General features: G+C 45.9%; 1 protein-coding gene across 3 annotated transcripts in view; it reads left to right on the top strand.

Moving 5' to 3' along the window:
* The window catches only part of BTBD11 (BTB domain containing 11), a 174121-nt gene that overhangs the window by 99406 nt on the left and 47519 nt on the right, over positions 1–27196 (top strand). For 2 of the 3 annotated variants that reach the window (XM_021386555.1, XM_021386565.1), the window contains exons 3-4: positions 11048–11252; positions 20786–20938. In XM_021386555.1, coding sequence (XP_021242230.1) covers positions 11048–11252; positions 20786–20938 — 358 coding nt within the window. Of the gene's footprint in view, positions 1–2140; positions 2244–11047; positions 11253–20785; positions 20939–27196 lie in introns of those variants that run through there. The other variant, XM_021386570.1, reaches the window with a different exon arrangement.

The raw sequence follows: 27196 nt of genomic DNA, 5'->3' as shown, positions 1-27196 counted from the left end.
TTATTTCAGAGGTGGGAAAAAGAAAGTGATTCTAATTGAATGAGATTTCCTATAGTTTAGCAACATTAATAATGAAAGCAAGGAGAGCATGCAGAATAACTAGGTTTAACTAATGCATGTACATTTCATTGGAGGAAAGACATCCCTCACTCTTGGTTCTGCCCAGCGTCTTCACACGTAGCAGTGTGAGCAGCTGCCAGAGTCATGGAGAACAGGAAATCAAATCTATCCCTTGCAAGATGACAGTTGGCAAGCGGGGCCTGCTTACTGTCCAGCATCTGTATTTCTGCTCAGGCCTTCTCAATTTCTTCCTAGTGTTTGTCTCTGTCCCAGGTGGAAAATAGAGTTACTTATCCTAAGTGAAAAGCATGGCATAGTGTGGTATCCCCACCTTCTCCTATGTGTGGTACCCTCATTCATCTTCTACCTTCATGTTCTCTCCTGCTGATCTTCTTAGTCCTTTTTTCTTTCCTCTTTCTTTTCAGTCAAGGGCTAACAGTTATGCAGGGGAGGGCTGAAGATTTGCTGGGGAAAAAATTTCCCCTTTTGCCTGCAGCAGGAAAGGAATTACTGGTGTCACTTATGGCAATTTGAGCTATTTGGTTTGGCTGTGTTATTCCTTTAAGAAATGCAGAAATCGTGTGGTGTGGCAGACGAGTACTAGATCTACTGTCATGCCAATGAGGAACTGCTTCTTAGAATGCTGTGGTAAGGGCTTTTGAGGACATTTTTGGGGATAACTGAATATCTCTCTGCCAGCTTCACGCTTCCTGAAGCTGGCACACCTCGATTGGTGCCATTTGTCAGGATCTGCTGGAGGATATCAACCAGCAGCCTTTCGTCCCCAAATCTGCAGAGCATGCTGACAGGCTGTCGGTGCTGCAGTGTGCCCGTCCCACTGGGCATGGTCATCCACCAAAGGGGTGCAGGATGGCTGGAAGTTGTCCAGAATTTCCTTTCCTTCCTGCCCTTGCCTGGAAACTTCAGTATCCATCAGTGGTGATACCTGTGGGTGAAGTTCATGGTCATCTGGACTGTGATATTAGCATTTGTTCATTTTTGCTGTTAGCACATTAGAAAAGGCCATTTAGGTGAGCTGTGTCTCCCCAGGGGCGACAGGTAAGAGAGAAGTTGGGAAGTGGTGGGGTCATGAGCACAGCTGTAGAGGAATGCTAACACAGTCCACTGCAGAGGGGAAGGTTGACCTTTGGTGAGGTGTCCTCAGGTGCAGCCAAACTCATGGATGCTGCTCTGGTGCCCACAGATCCTACTTGCCCCTACAGCGTGGTGTTACCTCTGCTCTCATCTCATGGAGTCAGCAGGTTGGATGCAATGGCATGGGCACTGGTTGTCTCTGGGACATCCCGGCATGGCAGAGCAGTGCTGCTAGCTCTGTGGTGCTCTTCTGAAAGTAGGAAGTAGTACTGCTGACCTTTGGAAAATCAAAGCAAGGTTTTGTCTCTAGGATTCAAGAGGGGAATGTAAATAGAGACCTAATTCTGTAACGTAATTACTGAGGTAATATGTGATTCTGAGAAAAAGGCTTGAAAAATTAATGTGAAACCTTATTCATTAAAATATAATGAACATGGCACAAAGTTAAGGAACAACAGTAAATTTTGCCTATGTTATATTGGCATTTTAGTATTCAGGAATTGTAATTGCCTACTACAGTGTGTTTTAAAATAATGTCATTTCATTTGAAATGCTTATTATATAGAGAACATTGGGAAGAACTGAAGCACATCTAAAATAATAGGATTTTAAAGAGCAGCTTGACAGTATTTCACTGTTTATTCTTAGAGAAAATATTTCCAGACTAGGAGAATTCTTCTGGATTTTCAGTTTTTTCCCTTTAATCTCCTTCCTTTTTAGTCAGAGAAAAATAGCTAGACAGGATAGCTAAAAGTGAGAGCTCTGGCTGTTGAAAGATCCCATGATACTGCATTTTGACCTTTGAATTTTTTTTTCCTAACTTCTTTCTGTGCATGTTTGCAATCCACAAACATTTGTTATATTTAAGGGCACAACACACTCAACACTCCTACTCGTCGCTCATCTGAAAATACTGGTGCTGGATCTAATCGGAGACGGGATGCAGAAGGGATGAGATTTAGAACCGGAGGTTGCTGTCCTTTGTGACACTCTCTTGTGCATGCATGCGTGTGGTGACAAGAAAGAGCAGAGCCTTTTAGGGTGTGGACAGCACTTCTGGCACCAAGAAGTCTCCTCCCTGACTTTGGGTAAAGAATGTAAGGTTTTAGAGTCTGGCCAACTTGGGAAAACCACCATGTGCTGGAGCACAAGGGAAAGGCTCCAACCATAAGGGCTGTGTCTCTTGAGCAACACAGAGAACTAAACTGTGGGTTAGGATATCACCCAAATTTATCTGCATGTGTGTCTCCAGGTTAGAGAAGCAGATCACTGCCTGGGGCCTGCTTTGGGTCCAGAGATGACCAGTTCGCTCTGGCCTTCCTTGGTGGGAAGTTGGCTATCCAGTCTTGTGCAAACCATGGTGATTGGTAATGGGGAGGTTTTACTCTTGAGTGTTAACTGGGATGAATAGGTGTTTTTACTTGAAACTGGGGCAATCTGAAGATGAGGATGTAACTTAACACTGCTGATCTGAGTGCTTTTTAGCCTTCGAATGATGTTTAACTTAAAGAGCTTCCAACTTTGATGTTCAAGCCGGTATTTCCTCCACATCACCACTCAGGTCTCAGCGAGGTTTTCCTTTTCACCACTGGAAAAATGTTACTCTTCCCTATCATCCTCCCTGTGCCTCCACAGTGCTGAATGTATGTGTTTCCAAAATAACAGGCTCCCGGTAGATCTTGGCACACTTTAGAGATGAAAGGAAGGGTTACTGCTCAAGCACTAGTAGAAATGTGCTTGTACATACCAACACTGTTTTTCATTTCTCCTCGCAGCCCCAGCCAAGGAGATGATGAAAGTCAGCATCCCCTCCCTTGTCTTTTCATCTAGTCTCATTCCTGTGCAAGCAATGGGGGAGGGCTGCAGGAGCCATACAAATTGTTTCCTATATTGTAAATAAGAAGTTAAGTCCAGGCTTAAGCAAATGCTAGGATAAAGGTATTTGCTGGAACGGTGGCATCTGAAGGAGAATTGTTGTAAGCACTGTGCTTATTTGCTGCCAGAACAAAAGCACTATTTGTCAGATATTTTTCTTAGACTAAGCAGCACTGTAGAGAAAGACCAGAGTTTTTCCTCAGTTAACAGTTCTCTTCACTCAGTGCAGTGCAGAGCTAAGCAGGAATACTGGCTGAGTCCTGCAATTCATATGGCAGTGCTCCCTTCAGTGTAGAGTTTGGCCATAGAGTTGACAGCTTCCATGGGTATACGTTGGGATAACCCAGCGTATCAGCTCAGGACTCCCCTGCATAAATCACCTTTGAGGTACAGACTCTTAAAACAGCATTTTCCTTTCCTTAAGTTTGCTGTCATCCCAGCTCATGCTGTGCAGACCACAGGCAGTCAGCTGGGGCAGAGTGAACATGCTTCTCCTGGCCTGCTCGGGCATATGGGGCTCTTAATTCAGTGTATGGGTCCATGTCAGGACAGAGAAAAATCCAATTACGGTGCTACAAAAAGGCAGAGTGAAGGGCTCTGCCTTAGGTTAGCAGATGAACTTCTGAGTCAAAGGCTGTTTTGTTTGGAGCTGACATTGTGTGAGGGGAATCAAACGTAAACATTATGTTTGCCTCATTGGATAGGAGATTTTGAAGGTAAGAATATTATTATAATAGGTATGTAAAGTTGAAAAGGTTTAATTATTATTGTGGCTTTTTAATGGGATATATTCAATCCTTTTTCTATCTTCAAAGGCTCTACAAACACTAAACCGCACACACACATACTCTGTCATATAAATAGAACCTTCTTGTGATGGTGGGATAAGATGAGATAAAAAGTTAAATGATCTGTTGGGGGCCACAGAGGAGCCGAAATTGGCTGCTTGTGTACTGGTCCTGTCTTTTGGTGCTGAATTCAGAGCTTGGGACCACAGCTCCTTCCTTGTGCTTTTCTGTAGGAGAGATAAGTGGCTGTTAGGAAAACAGAAAATTACCTGGGATACCAGGGAGCAGTTTCACACAGGGGCACAATGTTGGCGCCGTAGACAAGCAGATATGATATAAATGGGGAGGTTACTGCTAGGTGAGCTCAGTGATGATTCTGCAGCAGGCAGGGTATTCCAGTGACTGTGTGTTATGCCACCCCAAGTGCACCCATACCCCCAGGCAGCTGGCTCTTGGATCTGGAGTATACTGTGTGCCAAGAATAGCATAGCTCCATGTTTGAATGTACATGATTCATGCACACAGTAAGGTATGTGATAGACACTTTCTTGTGTGCCCCCACCCTAGCTTTCTGCAGACTCCTTTCCTAGTACAGATGGCAGTTAACGATAAAGACCTCCAGTAAATCATCTCAGGGAAGGTTTTGCTCAAGCAGTTTTTGCTCAGCTGACTTTTGAACATACCGACTGATGGACTACCAGAGGCAGAGCAAACATGTAGGAGCAGTGCAGCTGGTATCATAAATGTATGGATGCTTTGGGCAGCTGACTGAGCAGATGACTGCAGGCACTCTGCTGTCATACAAGAGGCGCAGTTAAACTGCTTGTATTCACCTGCATTCATGCGCTTACAGGCATACGCCTGGGTGAGCTGTAGCAATACATCACTTTGATGCAGAAACCAGATGCAACAGGCAGGCAGGAAGGGAGAGAGACTTTGCTACAGTGTAGGGAGGATGCAGGATGCCATGGCTACCAGATAGCAATCTAACTGGATAGGTCTCGATTTATAATCAGGGTTATAATTCATATTTTCAACACAGTCTCTCCAGAGCTGGCCCTGAGCAAAAGCTGTAGATCCAAGCCCTTAACACTGAGCTGTGAGATGAATCCATATCAAGAAAGGGAATTTGAACCTGAGTCATGTGCTTGTAAGGGGGCAAACTTTGGAAACTGCTGGCCATGCTGTGGAATTTGGTATCTGAAGTGTAGCTCTCTGTCCCAAACTTCTCTTGATGATGTGGACAGCTCTGAAGGACAGACAGAACTGCAGCTCGTGGCTCTGTCCCGCTCTTGAAGGAGAACTTGTTCACTCAAGGAACACTGTGAAGCAGCAGTGCTTGCTGTCCATAAGCTCCACTGCAGGGCATGACTCTCCAGAGCAGGCCAACGCACACATTGGAGTCATGAAGGGTTCGAGGGGTGGTCAGACCACTGTTACTGAACCAGTGGGTTTCGCTTGCAGTATATTCTCACACGTGCTCTATAAATATGGCCTACTGCTCAGTGCCCTAGGGTCACGCCTGAAGAGATCTGTGGTGGCACCAAAGATACTCCTCCCACTCCTGAGCTTTGAAGGGATGACACAGGTAGAACAACTGTGCACAGAAATATTGTTTCTAAGTTGTTCTTGGAACAAGAAAAACTTGAGATTGGTGTCATCAGGAGCGGCTCAGCAAGGATCAGCCCAACGTCATTCACCAGTTGGTCATGGCTGTGCAAGCACACACCCAGCTGAACATTTTAGGCTGCACATCTCTGTCCCTCTGAAAACAGTGAGCCTGCTCCTAAGCAGGTGGGCTTGGAAGATCAAGTCCATCATGCCAGACCATAAAATCCTGAAGGAAGTTTGTCAGAAGAGGGGTATTAGACATCTGCTCTTTCCTCCTTCTTCCTCGTTTTGTTTTGCTGCTTTTTTTCCCCGTCCTCTGTTAAACAACATGAAATGGACATGTTACTTCGTAAACATTGGGGTCTAAAATAAGAACAGCGAGGGTAACAGGTTTTACTGAAGGCATTCACCGTCATAAAATGTTTAGCTGGTGACCGTTGAGAGGGCTGGAGCATTCCAATTGCATGCTGCGGGTTGCTGAATGTAGCACCCCCGTGCAGCCTAACCTTCCCTGTCACATCACATCTCCAACTTGCAGTCAGTGAAGCTATTCCTTAAATATTCAGTATGGCCTTAAACCAGGCCCGTGTCACAGCACGCATGTTATATAATATTCTGAATCTTTAAATTAAACGTTATGTATGTGGGTCTTGAGTTCATAAAAAGCACTGAGGGGCCCTTCTTCTTGTAGTCATGGGAAGGTGATAGTGCTGGTGGCTGTGGCCCTGCTTTCTCCAGCCCTTTGCTGGCAGGCGGGCCCAGCCTGGCTTTCTCAGGGCTGCCAAGCTCATCCTGGCCCTGCCGCTGTCTTTGCTGTGTTCCAGGAGCCTTCCCTCCAGTTCTGGCTTCCTAGCTTCACAACACAAACACGCCCGCGCATCCCCCCGCCTCGCTGCTCGTTTCTTGTCTGTCCCACACGATGGGATGTCTTCCTTTCCCCGGTTCTGCCAGCACAACAGTTGGTGTGGCGGCTCATTTGGCTCGCGTTGCATAAATTGTGGAAGTGTTTATTTGGTTTAAATTAAAAACAAAGTCATGTTGGCGAGGTTTTTCATCAGGCAGCTCAGTTCCGCGGTCTGCTCTGCAGATGGGTTGCAGGCCATGGCACAGGGGCAGGAGGGAGCACAGGGGATATGGGGCATGGATCTCTGCCCAGCCCCCTGCATCATGACACCACAGCCATCGGGAGCAGCATCAGCGTGTTACAAATCCAATCTGGGATTTATTTTAGTTTTTTGGAAATGTTGCACTCAGAGATTTATTGGCCTTTTGGAAGCACTCAGCTCGTGTGTTTGAGATGTATTTTGAGGGCCAGAAGCTGAGATTCTCACACGTACCCATCAGGAGAGAAGGGAAAGCGTGCAAAATTGCAAGCTGTGTAAGCACATAAGAGCCTGCAACGCTGTGAGCAGGTGAGCTCACCTTGCAGAGCATTGCTGTAGCTCTGAAGAACAGAGCTGGCTGACACAGAGATGAACAAGGAGTTTCCCTCTCTGTAATTGGCCTCAAATTCAAAATTCAAAATTGCCCTCAGTGTTCAGGTAGACTGTGGCTTTTACAGCTGGCAAGGAGAGCCTGCTTCAGCATGGAGGTGAGGCTGGGTTCTGCATTGAGACTTGAGCTGGCAGAGCGACTGCTGAAGGCCAGAGCAGGGAGTCCCACCAGGGAGCTGCACGTGTGTGGGCCGGAGCCGAGAAGAGCTTCAAGATCAGAGAATAAAGCAACTGAACTCGGTGCATTCTTTGTCGGAAGCATATGGAGAAGCAAAAGCATCTTAGTGAGAAAGAACAGACAAAGCAAAATGTAGCAGGGACTGGAAGAGTGCACGGGCATCTCAAGCCAGATGTTACGCTACGCCACGTTTCACAGAGTGTGCGTTAAGTACTGCTGTATAGTGTGCATGCCTGTCAGCTCCCTCCTCAGCCCTGATGTGCTCAGACACCGTCTCTGCCCTGAAGATTTGGTACTGTAACTCAATGTGGCTGGAGAAGAGAAGGGTATGGGGGGTGTGGTGGCTGCTCCAAGGTTACACAGCGGAATAGAATTGAAACCAGAGATTCCTGTCCTGCCTCCAGTGTTTGGCCCTCTAGATAGCAAGCTCATAATGTGACTTTTTATACTTACTTACTGCCCTCTGTGAAGCTCAGTGCTCTATAGGTATTGATTATTTAAGCCTTGAGTTGTGTCTGATAGAGGAATGTTATAATAATTGTTAGTACAGCATTTATTTCAAGTGTAACCAGAGATAACATAGGAAAGGGTAAAGCAAGATCTAAGCCAATCAATTCTTGGTATAATGTAATTAAATGATACTTTATACATAAGAAGCATTAATTCAGCTTTAATGGCTTGAATCGGTATAGGTTTCTTAAGAAGCAATTGCGGAAATACAGCATAAAAGGATGAACTCCTGGTCATGTTGAAATTGATTGGAGTTTTGCCATCAGTCCCAGTGAGGCTCGAGTTTCTCCAGTCTTGCATCAGCAGTGATGCTGAGCTGGCTGCCCTGCACTCGTCATTCCTTCTGCTGCTGCTTCTCCTTACTCAGCGTGCCATTCCCTCCAGTGCTGGATGTGTCATACAAGTCGCATCGCCCTGGGACTCGATGAGGAATGTGGGTGAAGTAATGTTGCTGACTGAGTCTTGGCCTAGACTGTATCCTGATTTTATTTATCTTTTGGTACAGAAACCAGAGGAGTTCTCTGATGCTTACCGTCTCAATCCATTTATCTATGACTGTTCATGTGTCTAGCTGTAACCACATGCTGCAGCATGAAAAGATGAAATGCAGAAAAGACTGCATTTAGTGCAACTCCTTTTTTCTGCTCTTGCTATTATTGCTAAACCTGGATATTGCACTTAGCACATCTACGTCATCTTTTTATTTTTTTCCTTTTGGAGAAGAAGAATTTACTTCTGCTCGCAGTGATGCTGCTAGCAGTTAAACGTCTCCATGCGAAGCTTGGCAGTGCACATCTGCTGTGACAAAGTGGGATGAGTGAAGGGTGTCCCAAACTTTGCCACTGTTTGCCTGCAGATAATTTTGAGCAGGACGGGCTAATCACGTCAGGCATATCTGTTTCTCCGGTGGACCTGATTCTGCAGGCTTTCCACATGCACAGCTTCTCTTGGAAATTATGTATATGCAGCACTGCAAGATTGGTCCTATCATGACTATTTCCTGGCAGTGGGAAAAGGCAGAAACTATTTTTAAATGAAAGCTTTGAATCAGAAGAATATTGCAGAGTGCAGCAAAAATTGTGTCAAAACCCTGAAATCATGGACTCGGCAGTTTTCTCATGCCAGCGGTTTTCTTGTGTTCATGGTTTTAAGACTGTGTTTTTGGAGGATTGGGCTGGGTGTTCTTTGGTGAGATGTTTCTATTGCACATTATCTCAGCAGCAGCATTCCCTGTGCAAGGCAGACTGGGGAGAGACAATGCACTGTGATGTGTTAACAGGGGTGGGGCTTTGCAAAAGAGAAAAAAGACAAAAGAACTTCTGCTCTGCCTTGCGCACAATCAAAATGGTTCTTGAAGTTTGCCCTTTGGTTCATTATTCAGCTTTTTTGTTTGTTTTCAGATTTTGTGTTATACTCCTGCCTCGGTGTACCTTTACAACTTCTCGTTGCAAGCGCTCAGTGGTCATTTAGGAAAACCAAAAAAGAGAAAACCTTTGTTTCTTTTTCTTAGCTACAGGAAATTATACCCTTTTTTCCCCATCACTTGCTTTTGTGTAGCTCAAGGATGACCCAAAGGGCTTTTGCTCAGATTTTCATTTAAAACGAACCATCTGATTTGATCAGAGATCATTATTTCCCCCCAAAGAACTTTCAGAATGATTTGAAGATGTAAAAACAGGCACTTTATAACCAAAATTGTTTTGCTGTCTTTTACATAGTGGTCACTAGACAGCTAATGTCATAAAATCCACTGCCTCAGAGGGAGGTGTTTTAGTTAATTAGGTACAATCAGTATAGTGCTTAGAGAGTCAATGCTCCTGCCTGTATATTTGCCTGCTAACGTAATCATAGGTTAGCGTATTGTGGCTTATTTCCCATACCTGTAATGCAAAGAAACTTTCAGAATCACATAATCATAGAGAGAGACAACGAGCATCTTTCTAATCAGCCATTTTCCATTCTCTGGACTCCTGAATAGTGCAGGTGAGCCCAGTTCTCAGATTTCCTGTTCTACAAACATGAAGTTTCCCAGTCCAGCTTGGGCTTAGAAATCGTTATTTCAGTTGCACATTTCTGATGATACTGTCTTAAGCCTTGTTTTCCAGAGCCATGGAATTGACTCTGCTCAGGTCCATAGGTGTAAGCCCTCCTTGTTTTTTGGGCAGCAGCCGCCCATGTGGGGTAAGGGACTGGGATTTTGGAAGATGGCACAATGTCCAAAGGGAGGCCATTCACAAGTGATGTCCCCTGGGGGCTGGCACTAGGTCCAGTCCTCTTCAGCATCTTCATTAATGATCTGGATGCCAGGCAGGGTGTACGCACAGCAAGTTTGCAGACTTGTTTGTAAGAAAACTTGGAGGAGTGGCTGGTGTAACAAAGGCCTCGCTGCCATCCAGAGGGATGTGGACAGGCTGGAGAGGTGGGCTGACAGGAACCTCATGTTGTTCAACAAGTGGAAGTGCAAAGTCCTTCACCTGTGAAGGAAGAGCGCGGACACTGCTGGAAAGCAGCTTAGTGTAAAAAGGACCTAGGGGTCGTAGTGGCCACCAAGTTGAAGCTAGCAATGTGCCCTTGCTACAGAGAAGGCTAATGGTATCCTAGGCTGCATTAGGAGGAGTATTGCCAGCAGGTGGAGGAGGTGATCCTCCCTCTCTCCTCTGCCCTGCTGAGTTCTCACCTGGAATGCTGGGTCCAGTTGTGGGCTCTTCAGTACAGAAATGACATAAAACTATGGGAGAGAGTCCAGTTAAGTCCATTCCTATAAGGTGAGGCTGAGAGAGCAGGGGCTGTTCAGTCTGGAGGAGAGGAGGTTCAGGGGAATCTCATCACTGTGTGCAAATGCCTGAAGGGAGGATGCAAAGAGGACTCTTTGCAGTTTTACAAGAGCAAGAGACAGTGTGGGCGCAAACAAGCACAGGAGATCAGGAAGCGCTACGGTAGTATGATAGTGACTGAGCATGCCCAGGCCAGGGCCTGTGGATGTCCCTGCTTGAGCTGGGATTGGAGCAGATGGATCCAGAGGTCCCTTTGAACCTGAGCCCTTCTGTGATTCTGTAATTTTTGGAACTAGGAGTTTGGCATTCTCCAAGAGCTGTAGGTAGCTGTGACCCTGGCCCACTGGACTGGCTTTCATGGCAGTGCTGAGATGGGCCAGCCTGGCATTGCTTGGGGTCACTGAGCACACTGTATTCACACATCCCTGCAGATCTTCAGGGGCTTGTCTGCAGCCCAGATATGTCACCACACTATGTAAACAACCAAGCCCGGTGATTAATATTGCCCAGATTCTACCTTCTACTGTTTAGGTGCCCAAAATTAAATGGCAAAGGAAAACAACCCGATGCATCTTTTGGTTTGAAAACCTGGGGGAAAGACAGTAGCACAAGGGAAAGAGGAAGAGGTAAAAGCCCAGTGTTCACTCAAGTCTTGCTTTCCAGGTGACCTCGTATCCCGAGCCATGCACCACCTCCAGCCACTGAACGCCAAGCAGCACGGGAACGGCACGCCGATGCACCAGAAGCAGGGATCACTCTACTGGGAGCCAGAGGCTTTGTACACCCTTTGCTACTTCATGCACTGCCCACAGATGGAGTGGGAAAACCCGAACGTGGAGCCATCGAAAGTCACGTTGCAGACTGAGAGGTAAGAGCCACCTTAGAGTGTGTTTAATATCCTTGTGAAGACATTTTGCTGATAAATCAGCATTGCTGGCTAATTGCTAATTACAGCTTGTGCATGGGAGGCTGCAGAGCAGTCTGTTTTGGTTTGGGATCACCTTTTTGAAATCCCGTTTCTCTTGCTGAAGTGCTCCATGGCTGACCCAATATATATCAAAAGTGACACCCAGTGGCTACATTCAGCAAATTGGTTCCAGATGTGCACTTGGTAGAGATTTCCGTTTTCTTTCTTTGTTGCTCAGCTATTCTGTGTTTTGGAAAAGAAAATGAGAACTTCTATTTCTGGCATAGCAGGTCTGGGTTTAAATGTGTCTTTCTACACATTAATAGGGTTTGACAGCTGTGATTTGGGAAGTGGAAAATGAGTAGAGTAGTGTGTAGCAAGGAAGGGTTGTTAAAGATGCGGGGCCCCAGCTGTGCGAGGTGCCTGAGTGTGTTATGTACCCAGCACAAGAGGAACTTGGGGGCTGTGAGCTCCTGCCCAGCCTATGGGGTGTCCTGCTCGGGATGTGGCTGCATCCAGCTCTGCTGCCTTCATCCATCCTTTAGTATCAACCAGGGCAGAAGAAGCAAGTACAAGACTCAGTCCTGACTCAGAGTCTTCTGTAAAGAAAGGAGATGCAAATAAAGCCATCTTGTCAAAAACCCAGCAGCCTCTCTAGTAGCAAGAGCCAAGCTCTGCCTCCACTTGCAGTCTGAGGCATGTTCTGTTAATTCACTTCACTGAACCAGGAGTTGCTGCTAAGGAGATGAGAGGAGAGACCAGTGCTTGAAAAGAGATGGATATTCACGTTTAGGATGGTGTATCACGGCTCTGCAAATGCAAGCTCCTTTTCTAAGCTGAACTCCACATTCACATCCTGATGTATCATGCTGTATGTGTGAGCCAAACTGATGCACACATGCACTGACAGTTGCATGCATGGGGCTTGGTTATTGTTTTAGTATGAAGTTCACATCTCAAAAGCAGCGTTTGAGAATGTCATTGTAGATGTAACCATAAGTGGTATTGAAATATTTTTATATTGATTCATAGAAAATCAGACAAGGCAAAACTCTGGCATTAGTGATGCTACTGGGAACTTTGCCATTTTCCTTTGGATGGCATTTTGGGTCACTCAGTTAGCATGGTCTTTGGTTTTTGCTCTGTTGATTCCTACGTATGAAAGAAAACAGAAGGGAAGCTAAAAGAACCTGGAATTTTTATATCTTTCTAAATTAGTTTTATTTCATGAATTGTTGGCCAACCTTGCTCTTACAGAAGGCCTAACTCATGAGCAAGAGCTCTCGTAGTTAGTACTGCGCTAAAAGTGGTGACTGAGATTAGAAAATATTCTCACCTGATCTGTAGTCGTCATCTGTGGGAGCAATGCCATTGGGACCGGTGGGACTATAAAGGTTAGTAACAATGAGGTTCTGGTTTTGTAAAATTTCTAAAGACTTTCCTGTGGAAGGCAAAAGGGGCAGGAATATTTGTAGAATCTCATTTAGCATTTGCTTTAATAGGTTTTCCTTTTCCTGAGGTAGTCTTAATATATCTTCTCTTTGTTAGAGTAATTGAAATGCTGATTATATAAAGCCAGATGCAATTTCTCTTCTTTGCTATATTACGAGTATTCGGTTTGGCAAAATGTCTTCCTTTGGAAGGCCAGTTTAACAACTGTGGTGTGTGGTTAGGGCCAAAGTAAGTACTCAGTGTTATTGCCAAGAGTTTGTGGTCAATTTTGGAAGGAACAGATACTCTTTCTATTGCCTAATCAAACATGCGTTTGTACTTAGTGCTGGAAAACACAAGTGGAAGTGATGCAGGGGTAAGCACGTGCCCAGATATTTCCATTGGATGTGCTGCGTAGCATGCCTCACTAGCACCAGCTGGATACAAGTATCTTGCCCAGGAAGTAATCCGGTTCAGCTGATTCCTATTTAGTGCTCAGAGAAGCCTGCCTTCATATTTACAGTCAAAGACTTATCAGTGCTGTTCTTTATATTCAGGCATGCTTTATGGTCCATGACTTATTTCTGGTGTTTTCAGTTTTCATGATGGGTTTTTATGCATTATGAGGAAGTGGGTTTGTTAAACATGACATTTTTATATGCAGAATATTTGCAGGCTTGATGCCTTATCTCTGTTCCTTATTCCCTCTCTTTTCCTCCGGCTGTGACAATGGCTTTTATGTTGGAAAAAGCATAGAGAGAAGGAAGGCAATCCAGGCAATTTCCCCCTTCCCTGGCCTCTCTGGGTCCCGGCTGGTGCAGAGAAGCCAGAAACCGAGTGGATCTGGCCACAGACAGTATTTTCTTGGAACGAGGGTTGTACTTGGCTCATGTGAAGACAACATGGCTACTATTTTGGCCTCCTTTCCTGACCTCCTTTCCTGCATGCCCAGGATGGAGAGGGTTACGGGATGCCGCCACAGAACTCCCCAAGTTCTCACAGGGCTCGATGGCCCCATGGGAGCTTCTCCTCCTTCTCACCCATCTCCAGTCCACTTGCGCTTGGGCTCTCAACCACAGTTGAATTGGGTTGAGTTACGAAACCGCAAAGGCCCTGCTTGTTCTTCTGCAGCAGCTGGGTGCGGAAGGGAAGCTGGAGCCTAATCCCTGCAAACAGTATGGTTGTAGTCCTGCCTGGGTTAGCACTTTCTAGCACAAAAAGCAACACCTCTTGTAAAGTCTCATGGGATGCATAAAATCAGATGTTTACCTTTGAATAAATCCAACACTTCGCTTCTAGGGAGTATTTTCTAGGGAGTGTTTCTCCGTGTTTGCTCTTCACGGAGGTAAAGGAATAAGAATGCAGTCTATTTATAATAGTGGTTGTCTTCACATAAAATGAAAGGGAAAAAATATTATGCAATAATGAGGCTGCAAGAGTAGCAAAGTGGCTAGGATTTCTCATAAAATCTGGAAAATACTCCCTGCTTCCCAAGCTCCAGCAAACCCAACCAGAAGACAGATGTGTGACAATCCCCCCACCTCCAAATTCATGTGCTTCTTTCAATCTGATCAGATTTGAATAAACCATGTGCCTTTTGGCTGTGTTGCTGGCCACAAGCTGTTCCTGCTGGGATGGATTATCTCATGGCCCTGGGTACCATGTAGATGGCTATTTTGGGAGGTGTGAAGGTGCAAGAGGGGATTTGGACCTGTTTGTGGGTCCACTGTTCCTAATGCATCCAGCCAGGATTCAATGGAGACATTTGTCTTGTGCCAGATATTGTCTGTGAAACCATCATTCCTCTGATGCCCTCCCCTGCGGGTGGCTGCAGATTATTTAGGTGTGTTCATTCTTCTGCTTTCCTGGGAATTAAAAAAGGAAGGATTTGCCAATTAGACCACTGTTGCCAAGATTTCTTTCTAGCTTGCTGCTTCTAGTTTAATAAAAGGATCTGTCCCGTGGTTGCGTTTTGCTTGTCGGCTTCCAAAATTATTGCAAGTAATTTCTTAAGCACCGGAAAGCACAGAATCTGTAGTTCCAGATTTGTATGATGCTTTTTCCTTAAGTGGTTCCTTACCCACTTTTACCCACAGCTGTACTGACAAAGTCCTCGTGACTTCCTAACTCTCCATGTTCCCCATTAACAACTCATTGAGAAGCGGTGGCTCAGCACTCAGCCTGTCCAGAGCCACCCATTAATTCTGCTCACAAGGCAGCAAAGCGCCTTCTCCATCAATTCCTCAGTTCCTTCAGCACTGGCACAGCTGTGTCCGTAGAATAGCCATAAAACCATTTCACTAAGAGCATTGCCAGGAAGATGTGCCCCTGCTTTAAATCATTCTGTGGTGCGAACTCCTGCAAAGGCCAGCAGAAAGAGGAGCAACCCATCAGGAGGGCTGCTGAGAGCAGAGAAAGCACAAGCATTGCACCTCTGGGAGAAACGGGAATGTGGAAGTCGTGGTATGAAACTGGTTTACCCTGTTGTGTGTTTGCAGAAGATACTACACATGCTTGGTGTGCCAGTATAGCATAACCCTGTATTAACCCCATCCTAAAACCATGGCCTCGCTGAACTTAGGAGTTATCACCATGGCGTATTTCTCTGGGAGCCACTGAAAGGTAATCCCAAATTCATCCTCATTCATCCTCTGCATTTGCATCCTAAATATCAAACTTCCCACTTGTTAAAAATCACTTCAGAATTGGTATTGGCAGCTGCCTGCAGCGTGCTGGATTGCACATGGCACATGAAGTAGCACAGACAGCATTTGTAGCTCTGCTGTCAGATGCCATATCCTTGTGGTGCTGGGGCTGTATTCTAAATCTAATTTATCAAGCAAGGCTTAAGCTGTCTCTGTGATTGCTACAGGATTTGTTAAATAGAGAAAACTGTGTGCAGCTTTGAGAGGAGCGCAGCACCGGGGCCGCTCTGTGCCGCGCTCCTGTCAGCGCTCCTGCGGCTGGCTTCTTTCCAGGGATTTCTGTCGCAGCCAGGCGTGTCACATCCGATGTCAGAACTGCCTGGGAAGTATCTCCCCGCTGTCGCTGCCGGACAAGTCATCACTCTGACTCGGTTGTGTTTTGGGTCTTGCCCAGAAATGCTTTTATGCAGGAGAGGCGGCAGGGACTGTGTGCCCAAACCCTGGGTGTGAGCTGAAGGCCCGTGACTTGTAGATCTCCTGGTGCAGCCCCAAGTGCTGCAGGCTGGGTGCGTAGAGCATATGGGTGAATGCTCCCTCTGCTTAGGCAGATCCTTCAGCCTGAGTGAATTGTAGAATTGCCTTTGTCAGAGGCTTGGGCCATGCTTAGTGAGGCTTCTGGAGTCTCAGAGGGGTTGAGCAGCCGGCTCCCTGTGCAGCACCTCTGGAGCGCAATGGAAAGCATTAGCTCTCAAGGAAGACAAGAAGTTTATGGTTTAAATATAAAATGCATGTTTTGCAGCCCAGAAACCTATCAGAAATGTCTGCTGAGGATTGGAGAAAATGTACTTTTCTGGGCTCTAATAGCACTAAAGATGGGCTAGTATTGTATATATGATTTTATTGTGTTTTCTAAAAAAAAGTCTGTAAGAATCAAGAATGCTTTTCAATCTGCATATTGGGATTTTCTTTCAATAACACCCATGAAAATATAAACATAAGGACAAACAAATGAAAAGACCTTTTCATCATTTTAAAGTTGCTGACTCATATCTGCAAGCAGAAACATCTTTCCACCTTTGTCTGCATATGCTTTTCTTCTAAAGGTACAGCCTTTCCTTTTCTGCTGGAGGGAAAGACACATGAGGAGCAGCTGAGGGCCCTGGCTGGCTCAGCCCAGAGCAGAGGAGCTGAGGGGAGGCCTCATGGCGGCTGCAGCTCCTCACAGGGAGCGGAGGAGCAGCGCTGAGCTCTGCTCTCTGTGACAGCGACAGGGCCCGAGGGAGCAGCATGGAGCTGTGTCAGGGGAGGGGCAGCAGGGAGTGGTCATGGCCACTGGAGTTCGAGGTGCACAGGGACACTTCTGTCAGACATAGGGTTTGGCTTTTGGGTAGTGCTTTGTGGAGCCAGGAGTTGGGCTCCACGATCCTTGTAGTCCCTACCAGCTCGGGATGTTCTGTGTTCTCAGAAGTACTGCTCACTTTCACTTGTTGCTTTTGCAGTTTTAAACACCAGCAGTGACCTGTTTTAAGTCTGTGCAGTTGTGGCCACTTTCCATCTGCTGAAACTGAGGGAAGAATGGCAAGAAACATCTGAGATCCAGACAGGATGGTTGTGCCTGCAGATGTCTGCAAGGCAGAGGAGCTCGGGGGTCCCAAACTGCCCCAAAATAGCTGTGAGAGAATTTAGGGTGCAGGGCTGCAGCAGGGAAGTGGGGAATGCCAGTGAGGTCAGGGTTTGGCCTTCTCAGCTGTAGCTAAGCTTGTGCTGTCACCTCCCCAGTGTATCCCATGAGAAGGAAGTAGGTGTGGAAGAGGAAGGAGGCCTGGGATGCTGCTCCTGTAGGAATAGATGTCTTGATGTGTCAAGAGCAGCCCTGATAATTCTTTTTTCAGTTTAAGCAGGAGCCCGGTGAGGGCATGCTCCAAGAGGATCTGGCTGTCCTCTTGCCAAGGACTGGGGACAGTGCTGAGAAGGGTCTGGCCTCCTGGGAGCTCTTCATTCTCCTCCCCCTGCAGCTCTTCTGCATGGGACTGGGACTGCCTCCACACAGAGACCTCTCTCTGCATCCCCATATGGGACAGTTTTTCCCTTAGTTTGGGAAAACGTCAAAGCTTGTGCCAAAATCCATTCATTTTCAGGACATGACTTAAGATCATGTTTAGCTTCCCAGCAGTGCATGGAAGTGGCCTAGAGCGTGCCCTTACCCGCTGAGCGCAGGTGCAGAGGGGCTGCAGGAGGAGGTCAGTGACTTCTCTGCTCTGGATCTCCTCATTGCTGCCTGCCTTTGTGCAGCAGAGATAAATCAGTTGTGAGTGCTATAATGATGTGATGTATTCGCCTAATCTGTTTTTGCAGAGTGTCATTTGGAAAGTGATACATATCTTGCTGATGTCATGTTATCTTGTGGATTGCCGCCTTCCTATAACTTTGTGATCCTCTTTCTCCTTTGGCACACAAATAGCATTAAAAAAAAAAACCAAAAAACAACAACAAAAAACTTCACATGGTGCACGGACTCTTGAAGGGTATTTTTAACCTATTGCTCTCGACCATATTTGGTTCTCCTCTCAAAATACAAATTCCCTGACATGCTCAGATAGGCAGTGGCAGGGCTTTTTTGCCCTGGAAAAAAGAATGTAATATATTCTGAGTGAATCCCACATCCTCCCATGCAGAGTAAAACCGGCCTTTAGAGAAAATCCCGCAGCTTCCCCAGAACACTGCTTCTCTTCTCTTTCAGGATTTATTGCACCAAATAAATTCATTTCTATTTCTCTGCTGCAGCTTGCAAGATTGGGAGAGAAAACATGACATTTTGCAGCAGAGTTGGTTCAGTTCCTGTAAATAGTTTTATTTGCCCTGCTCAGTACTGCAGGGGGTAGATCTTCTGCTGGGTGAGCTTCTATACAAGAGGGGAGAAGAAATGAGCCCCCGAGTTGCCTGTTTTATAGGAGGGCAAACTGTAGCCTAGAATTTAGCTTCTTGTTAACTGTTTCTAATGCACCGAGGTAGGTCTGTGTGTAATTATATGCATTTTTACACTTCCAGCGTGATTTGCACTGCTTTCCCGTTTGCTCGGTGAGTGATGAAAGCAACTCCCACCGATCAGTTGTTCCCAGCAGTCCTGGCTGCAGGGAGCTGCCTTGCCAAGCCCTTTGCCACCAGCCTCCCAGAGCAGCACGCAGCAGATTTCCCTGCTTTTTTGTCCCTTGTTCCCTTTGGGGTGAAGTAGTGTACCCTCTCCATCCACCGACCACTGCTGTCACTGTGATCCAGCTGGGTTATGGAAATCTGATCACGGTGGCTGTGGGAGTTTGTTCTCATCAGCCTCCTTCCATGGCGATGGTAGGTCTGGAGAAAGGGATAGCTGGGAAGCAAATGCAGCCTGGTCTCGAAGTGATGGAAATGCGTTCGAATGGAATAATAATGGAAGTGTCAAGTCAGCAGAAGTTGTCATATTTCAGGAGGAGGTTATTCGTTTACGTGCCCATGCGAATTGGGAACCCTGTGTCCTAGGGAAAGTCAGTGGCCTTAGGGCTTCTGCGTCCTTCAGCACTTTTGAAATATCTCATCCCTCCTTAAGGATATTAATATCAGAGCTCTGTAAGGTTGGTTCTTAAAAAGAAAAATAAATGGCGTAAAAAGCTATAAGTAGGAAAAAGATGTTCCAGAATCAACATTTGATTAAACCATTTTTCTCAGGGTAGATTCTTTTTGAGTAAAGTTAGGTATTTAAAATGCAAAGCTTTTGCCTACAGGGTACCAAATCCAGCCTTTTTTTTTCCCTTGGTTGGAAGGGACCACGGAAGGCAAGACAAGTCAGGGAAAGCAATATCAGATAAAAAGGAGCAGGAGAGAGGAAGGAAGCAGAAGTAGGGGATGATGCTGTGCTAACAGAATGAGTTGCTGAGCTAATAAACAGAATGTATGGCTGAGGAGGAGGAGAAAGGGAGTCATGAAGGAAAGATGACAAAGGGTATAAGGTTCAGGAGGAGAAGGTAGAAGCAGGTTAATTGCAGGTGTTCCTTTAGCAGGCATTTACAAGCTTCATCTCTCTCTCTTGCTCTATTTTTTTTTAATATTATAACAATCTCTGTTAACATCCCTTAGCTGTGGTATCTACTTTGCAGGTTGGATAGAACAATCTTACTGTGTCTACATAGTTTTCAGCAGTCCTATCTAAGTACAGAATGTTCAGCATAGTTTACGTATAGCTTTTGGGCAGATTTATTTTTTTACTATTATTATTATTTCATAACTTCAGAATTTTATACCCTGCCTCAGCCCTTCTCCACCCAGACTTTGCTTTCTGTGTGCACCATAGAGGATGCCATCAGCAATGGGATGTCCACAAAAACCGTTTGGGGATGGGAAGGCTATTGCTGTGACTTGCATTGCTCTCTAGGTTCTGTTCACTGTGATCTCCCAGGCAGTGACCTTCCAAGATGTTCAGCTGCAGATCCTCTATTTTTTTTTAACCCTAAGCTTGGGCTTGGAGCTATGGCTCTCATTCACAGTTTGGCGTATTTCTCTCCGTCCCTAAATAATTTTGAGTGCAGATGTGGGCAAGTGATGTGCCGTGTGCTTCTTGTAAGGCATGGGCAGCTCCTGCTAGGACATGGGGCTGCCCTGGTGCTGTGGAGTGAAGGGCCATGTCTCTGGCAGTGGCCACACACTGGCAGTGATGGAGTGGGGGCTGCGACCAAGTCCCACTGTGCTCTTTGGGGACAATTCTGTGTGATTTTGCTCACGTGGCAGAACAGCTGGTATCCAAAGGCATAGCAACCTGATACAAACAGCAGTAGGTATAAAAGTGAGACGATCCAGTCAGATTGCTGATGCCGCTCAACAATGCAGTGAGAGCAGCTGTCGAGGTCCCGCTTTGCGACGAGGTGCACATTGCGTCAGTGGACATGCTGGAGATTGTCCTTGCACGTTGCCTCCGCGTGCCTGGGACTTAGGGTCGGGGTCCCCTCTCTCCACCCCAGATGGTCCTTGTCCTTGGGGCAACAAAGAGCGTGCGCAGCCCCAGTGCGTCACCCAGAGCGGGATGCCATCCTGCGCTGGCTCCTGCCCTCTTTTTGGGATGCACGGTGCAGAGCTGGGGGAGGATTTCACGTGCGGGTGCACCGATCTAACAGGGGCCCCATATATGAGCGTGGCTCATAAATCTCACATTTTGACTAATCCTGCTCCAGAGACAGGGTGAGACGTCTTGATTTAGACCCGCGTGAAATTTGCTGAGCCGGTTCGCTCTCCTATGGTTTCATTTTGTGTCTTTCCTTCTCTCTCCCTGTATTCTACATCCTTTCTGTACACTGCAAACATATCCGCGCGCTCACCCCCCGCCAAGCTGTCACCCTATACCTGTTGTTTTGCTGTTTGTACCGTAGCACTGATGTCTGTGTGCTTCCCCAGGCCGTTCATTGTGCTGCCTCCCCTGATGGAGTGGATTCGGGTCGCCGTGGCTCACGCGGGGCACCGTCGCAGCTTCTCGGTGGACAGTGATGACGTACGGCAGGCAGCCAGGCTCCTGCTGCCCGGAGTTGACTGTGAACCTCGACAGCTAAAGTAAGTCCACAGAAAGATCTGATGCTTTGTGCAAAACGTGTCTCTCTCTCTCTCCCAGTGACGGCGAATAAGCAGGCAGGCAGAGGGCTCTCTCGTTTCCCCGAGAGGTGCACGGATGCTCAGGCTCGTCGCTGCGTGCGCTGCGAAATCGGCTCTGGGATTTGCTCACATCCGTGGATAAGCCGGTTGCACAGTAATGGGTGCCTGAATATCTCACAGCCGGACCGAGCCCGTAATCTGCTCGCCTGGTTTTTTTCTCTTACTGTTAGGTTCTGCTTGGTAATGAGGGGCTGAAATTTTCTGCTAATTCTCTGCTTCACATTGCTTTGCCCTAGAATACTGAGATATAACTGGCAAGGCTGCAGATATTTTCAGTGCTTTGTTTTCAGCATTAATGGTTAAAGGGCAGATTTAAACTTATAGGTAAGACTACTTCTCATGGTAAAATTGTATTTTTCATGCTAATGTCAGTTCAAATTAGTTGTAAATGTCAGCCTCGATAATTTGACTTTTTCATGTATCAGATGTGACCTTTTGGTTTTCTAATGAAGTCCTAAAGTATTTATTGGCAGAACGTTTTTAGTGTCTGTTTTGCTTCGTTGTTATGTACATGTGTAAAAGCATGATCTAGGACTGTGCTGTAGTCAAGAATATAGTTGGTTTCGATTTTCATATGAAAAAGCATTACGGATCTGCCGAAAGAGAAATTACTCACTAGTAACTACTTTATGAATTTGTACATAAAAAAATATACAGTTTTCAGCAGTCAGCCTCTCCTGTGGCACTAGGTGCATTCCTCCCTGCAACACAGAAGACAGAGGAACGAGCTACATGATTAGCTGTGACAACCTGCATCAGAGCAGCTGGGTTATGTTGACTCTGGCCTTGACATGCTCTTTCACCAGAGAGCATAATACTTTACTTTGTGATCTGCATGAGATTTTTATAGTTGAAGCTATTGAATATTTAATTGAAGAAATATGTTGAATTTCGAAAGCTAAATCTGGAGCGTTTCATATTTCAGATATTGACTGTAATTGCTTCCCTTCAATGTGAACATCTTGACCCTCATTTCCAGAAGTGCAGCATTCTGCATCCCTACTGAAATGTCAGGACTTACAGGCACAATGCGCTTTCTGAGGACCAAGTGCTTGGTTTCTGAAAGGCACCATAAATTAAATTCCTGTTTTGGTATTTAGGTAGGATTGCAAACGAGGCAATAATGTTTGTACAGTAAATATTCCATTTTAAAAAAGGAAGGTAGATACAGTTAAATATTTGTGCACTTAAAAAGTGCTATGTACCGTTCTTCAAATTTGTCGGTGTGTGTGTGTGTTTATATATGTGTGTATATATATATGTGTGTATATATATGTATATAAAGGCTGGATTGGATGGGGCCATGGGCAGCCTGAGCTGGTGGGTGGCAGCCCTGCCCACAGCAACGTTTTGGAACTGGATTGAGTTTAAGGTCCCTTCCAAGCCAACCATTCTGTGATTCTCTGAATAACTCGTTAGGTGATTTTCCAGAAGTTTCAAAATCACTTCAGGTTGAGGAGAGTTGAATTATGCTCGAGGAAAATTTATTAGTGATGAGGAACAAATCAGCGTTTAGTTTAAAGCTGCCGTCAAGAATTCATTTCCTAATGAATGGAAGCAGTAGGTGTTGTCCTGCCTGTCTCATGACATTCCTGATTGAAGAGTGCAGCCCAGAATTAATCAGGTGGGAATGAAAAACCGAATCATTCTGGAGGCAAGCTCTGGAGTTCACAGAGACCAGACATCGCAGTGTGCCCTTGCTTGATTCTAGGGGACTGATTCACCCGCTGATGTCTCAAAGTGAGAATCTCTGCCCACTGCACAGGCAGAGGTCTGCAGATGAGGTTTGGGGTACTCATGTTTGTGTCAAGGTCTGTCCGTGGTGGAGGCTGTTTGTGCAGCGGGGGCACAGGCCCTGTGTGCCTGTAATCCAGGGAAGGGCTGTGCTATTCTGAACAATAACGTGAAGCATGGGGATATTAATTGGAAATCCTGCACTTGTTGGTTTTTATTTGGATTTGGTACAGAGCCTCTCTGCTTCTCATTGCCATCAAGCCAAGTGCCAACCTTTCATGCCTCCCTATGAGGGAGGGAGCGTTCCCAAATATCCTTTCCTCAGCAAGCACTGGTGCCATAAATGTAAACACTGGGAGAGGACACAGCAGCTTTGCAGGGGTTGGCTTTTCAAGTAAGCTGTGTGACGGATAGCAGCTGAAGGATTTTAAATGTGGCGAGCTTGGTATATTTTTGTGACTTTTATAAAAATGTCTTAATAAGTAGAACCTTAAGACCCGTTCAATTTCTAGACTTTTCTTAGCATTCTTCTTTAGTCTCTTAAGTACAGAAACCCAAACCAAAAAATTCACCATGTATTACATCCCATGGCCCATGTCCTGCACTGTGAAATTGCATCATTCCGTGGTGTTGATTCACAACCTGTCATTGCTAACTCATGAAGCAAAATCAGCCTCCATGCTGGAAAAATGCACTTGTGGAGAGAGGGAGAGCTCTGGCAGAATCTCAAAAGCTATGAAGTTCAGATAAAAAACAAATGTTCAGTTTCTTATCTGGACTACAGCGTGGTCTCCCAGCGAAGCTATGTGACGCCTCCTGGCGCAATCGCATACTCCCAACAGCAAGGTTCCTGATATCTGTAAATCATCTCTGCTCTCTTCCTGCCTTTCACTCCAGTTCTTCCTCTCTTTCTTCCCTCTTCCGATCTTTAAAAATCCATCTCCTTAATTTCTTGCAATCTCCTGAAAGAGGAGCTGCTTTTGCTGTCTGCACAGGACTGAGGGAGGTTGGAATCAGGCAGAACCTGTCTGTCTCATTTACAGCGCAGACATGCCAGAAAGTTCCTACCCTTTCCCAGCTTTGGGTGATGAACAAGGATACAAATGTTCAACCTTCCCCCAGGAGTGAGAGCTTTAAATAGAGCAGCTGTCTCCACCTCTTGCAAGGAGGTAGTTTTCACAGATGGGTTAACTGCTGGATGTACAACAGCTAGCTGAGACTGAAGCCCAAGTTGTGTCCAAGGTATTCTTTGTCATAGTGGGAGACCAGACCTAAATAACATCCCACCTGTTCCCAGGCTGTGTTGTGCCACCCGAAACAGCTGGATGTATCCAGTAGAAAGTCACGTGCCAAGCAGCTCTCTGCTGGCTTAAATCTGGTGAAGGTGTGTGCTCTGCCCCCAGCACAAGGCCTTTGGTTAGTGAAGGCATTAGGGATGAACGAAATTTGCTGTCAGAAGGGTGTGTTGGTATCCTTTGTGTTGGACCTGCTCCTGTGCTGCGTTGTTCTCAAACTGCTCTGGGTCTGTCTGGCTGTGAATAGATGCCCGCCTTTGGCTGCTCCTCTTCATTGCATCAGCAAAGGCTACCTTCCCCTTGCTGAACCTAAATACAAGCAGCTCTTCACACATCTCTTTCATTCCTCCATTCTGTAGGACAATTGTTTTAAAAAAAATACCCAATGTGTTCAATATGCTGGGGAGAATTGCTAATGGATGACTGCATATGGGTTTTGGAGGCTGAAGGCAGGGAAATAGAGCATCCTGTATTGTTCAGCACAAAGGCTGCTGTGCTTTTTATCAGTGGTTTTATTTCTGCTTGCAATATATTATGGCAATCCTGGAGGATGCAAAGATGCTGGAACAAATTGACCAGAGAGAGGTGGTAGTGTCATGCAAGAGACAGTTACATGGTCAGTCCTGCGCGTGACTGAATGAAGCTCTATTTTCTGGCCAGTCAGAGGTTAAAAGAAGGCTATAGTTTGGGGTGCAAGTGCATATGAGGGTGTGCACGTTCATTCTGATGTCCAGAAGCAACAAAAATTCAAGTCCTTATCAGGCTAGGCATTTCACTGCAGCTGCAGTGGTGTCTGGAAGCCCTCTCACATTTGTCAGTGCCCTGTCCACTTGCCCGGGTCATTGGAAGGCTGCAACACTCCCAGCTGGCCTCTAGGAGAGAAGCAGAGTTCAGTAGCCTCGGTGAATGGTTTCTTCTTGTCCCTCGATGAAAAGGCTCACATCTTTACTTGAACGCTAGAGAAGGAAGATAGTTTTCTGCAACATTCGTGACTGCCTAGTGCAGGCCACAGCTGCTTCACTGGAGGTGGGTCTTGGCAGGAGGATACCAGAACAATTCTTTAAGCAGGCCTGAACTCCATTTGGGTGATTGTAACCAACCAACCAATACCCTCCCTGGTGACCAATGATAGAACCAGAGGGAATGGCATGGAGCTGCCTCAGGGGAGGCTCAGGTTGTGTGTTAGGAAAAAATTATTCACCAGAAGGTGGTGGGCATGGAACAGGCATCCCAGGGCAGTGGGCATGGCCCCAGGCCACCATTGTTCAAGAAGCATCTGGAAAATGCTCTCAGACATATGGTCTGATTTTTTGGTGGTGCTGTGTGGTGCCAGGGGTTGGACTCGATGATCCTTTGTGGGTCCCTTCCAACTCAGGATATTCTGTGGCTCTTTGATTCTAACGACAGTGATGGGCAGTGGTACTTTTGCCAACGTGGGTGAGTTCCAAACGAGTCAATTTCTTACTGCCCTATCCCATATTGATGTGCAGCGCACGGAGCTCCCCATATGTTTAGTCAAATGTCGTTGGAGTTGACAGCATCACTGCTGCTTGTCTCAACACTGTTCTCTCAGGTTGCTGGGCTTGCCTACAACTGTGGCAGCAAATACTCCTTTCCACTCTGACTGGCTGAGAATCTGGGTCCCATCTGTGCTCCTGACCATGGACATACCCATTTTTCTCCTCTCTTCCTGCAGTGCAGAGAGGAAACTGGTATATTTATGTCCCAGCCTTGAGAAGGCACCTGGGAAAGGTGTGCAGCAGTGCTAACAGATGCCATCACCCAAGAGTGAATACTTTGTTTTCAGCAAGAAAATCCTGATGGGGAGGGAAAACTAAATAATAACAACAAGGTTATGAAAATGGAAAAACAGCCATCAAAAAAGGAGTGAACTAGGCAGCTTAATGCACTTGAAATTGTGCACTCATCTCTATCCCAGAGATGAGAAAGAGCCGCCTCATGAAATAAGAAGGTCAGAGGGAAATATTTTTTACAAAGCCCAGAGTGGTACCATAACTCTAAGGATTAATAATAGCAGTGCCCAATATTTTAAAAGGATGAAAAAGGATCCGAGGAAAATTCCAGCCCCTTAGTGTAACATCAATAATATGCAAGGCTTTAGGATGGTTTTAGAAGCAAAGACTAATTAAAGAGGTTGTTGAGGGGAAAATGGGATAAAATGTGACACAGATTTTCTAAAGATAGAGCTTGCCAGACTAATCTAATAACTTCTCGGTAAGATAAGTGATTTTCTACCCCAAGGAAATTTGGTAGATTTCATCTTTTTGGACTCGAGTGAGCTATTTGATGCAGTCCATGCAGGGAGCTTTAAGTTAAGACAGACGAGCTCAGGATTAGTGAAGGAACTGGGAAGTGAGCAGAGCCTGGCTTAGAGAGAGGTGACAAGGGATGGATTGGCTGCAGTGAGGTTACAACCAGAGTTATTCAGCTCTCCACTGTAAGAGCTGCTCCTTTTTTTAATTCTCAGAAAGGGCTTTGGCACAAATATTAGCAGTGTGCTCATGATGTTAAAATTTGCTGATGCCACGGTGTTGAGAGGCATTGTCCAAACAGAGGAAGTTTGGGAAATCATCCAGGAAAAAGTGGACGACCTTGAGGGCTGGGACAACAGCAATGGGATGAAATGCAGTTTTCCACAACAGCAAGGCAAGCACATGGAACTTAGTGAAAAAATAATACATATGGTGATGTGTATGTAACTTACACGCTGCATATACAATCTAATATATACTGCGTTGAGAGCTGAGTATTTGCATGGGGTCAGTAAAGACTATAGTGCAGTATTTAATCACAGAATGGTTCTGAACCATGCAAGTGACTTTATCCTTAGCTGTGAAAAAAAACCACAATGCAGTTTGAGGATGCACAAAGGGAAGTACAAGCAGGAAAATACTGGTGCTTCTGTGGGTGGAACTGGTGATGTGGAATAGCAGATACTGTGTCTGTGTGAAGAAAATATTCACATTGGACCTGGCAGAGAGAAATGGGCTTGGGTGATTTGAGTTTTGTCAAAATGTTGTTTTAGAGGAAGGCTGCAAGAATGGGTCTCATGTGGCTGAGCAAGGCGACTGCTGAGGGAACGTGTGTCTATTTTCTGTAAATACGTCAG

The sequence above is a fragment of the Numida meleagris genome, chromosome 1 (assembly GCF_002078875.1).
Source record: "Numida meleagris isolate 19003 breed g44 Domestic line chromosome 1, NumMel1.0, whole genome shotgun sequence".
Lineage (NCBI taxonomy): Eukaryota > Metazoa > Chordata > Aves > Galliformes > Numididae > Numida > Numida meleagris.
Note: the sequence above shows the minus strand (reverse complement) of the source record. Positions and strands in the feature narration are given on the sequence as shown.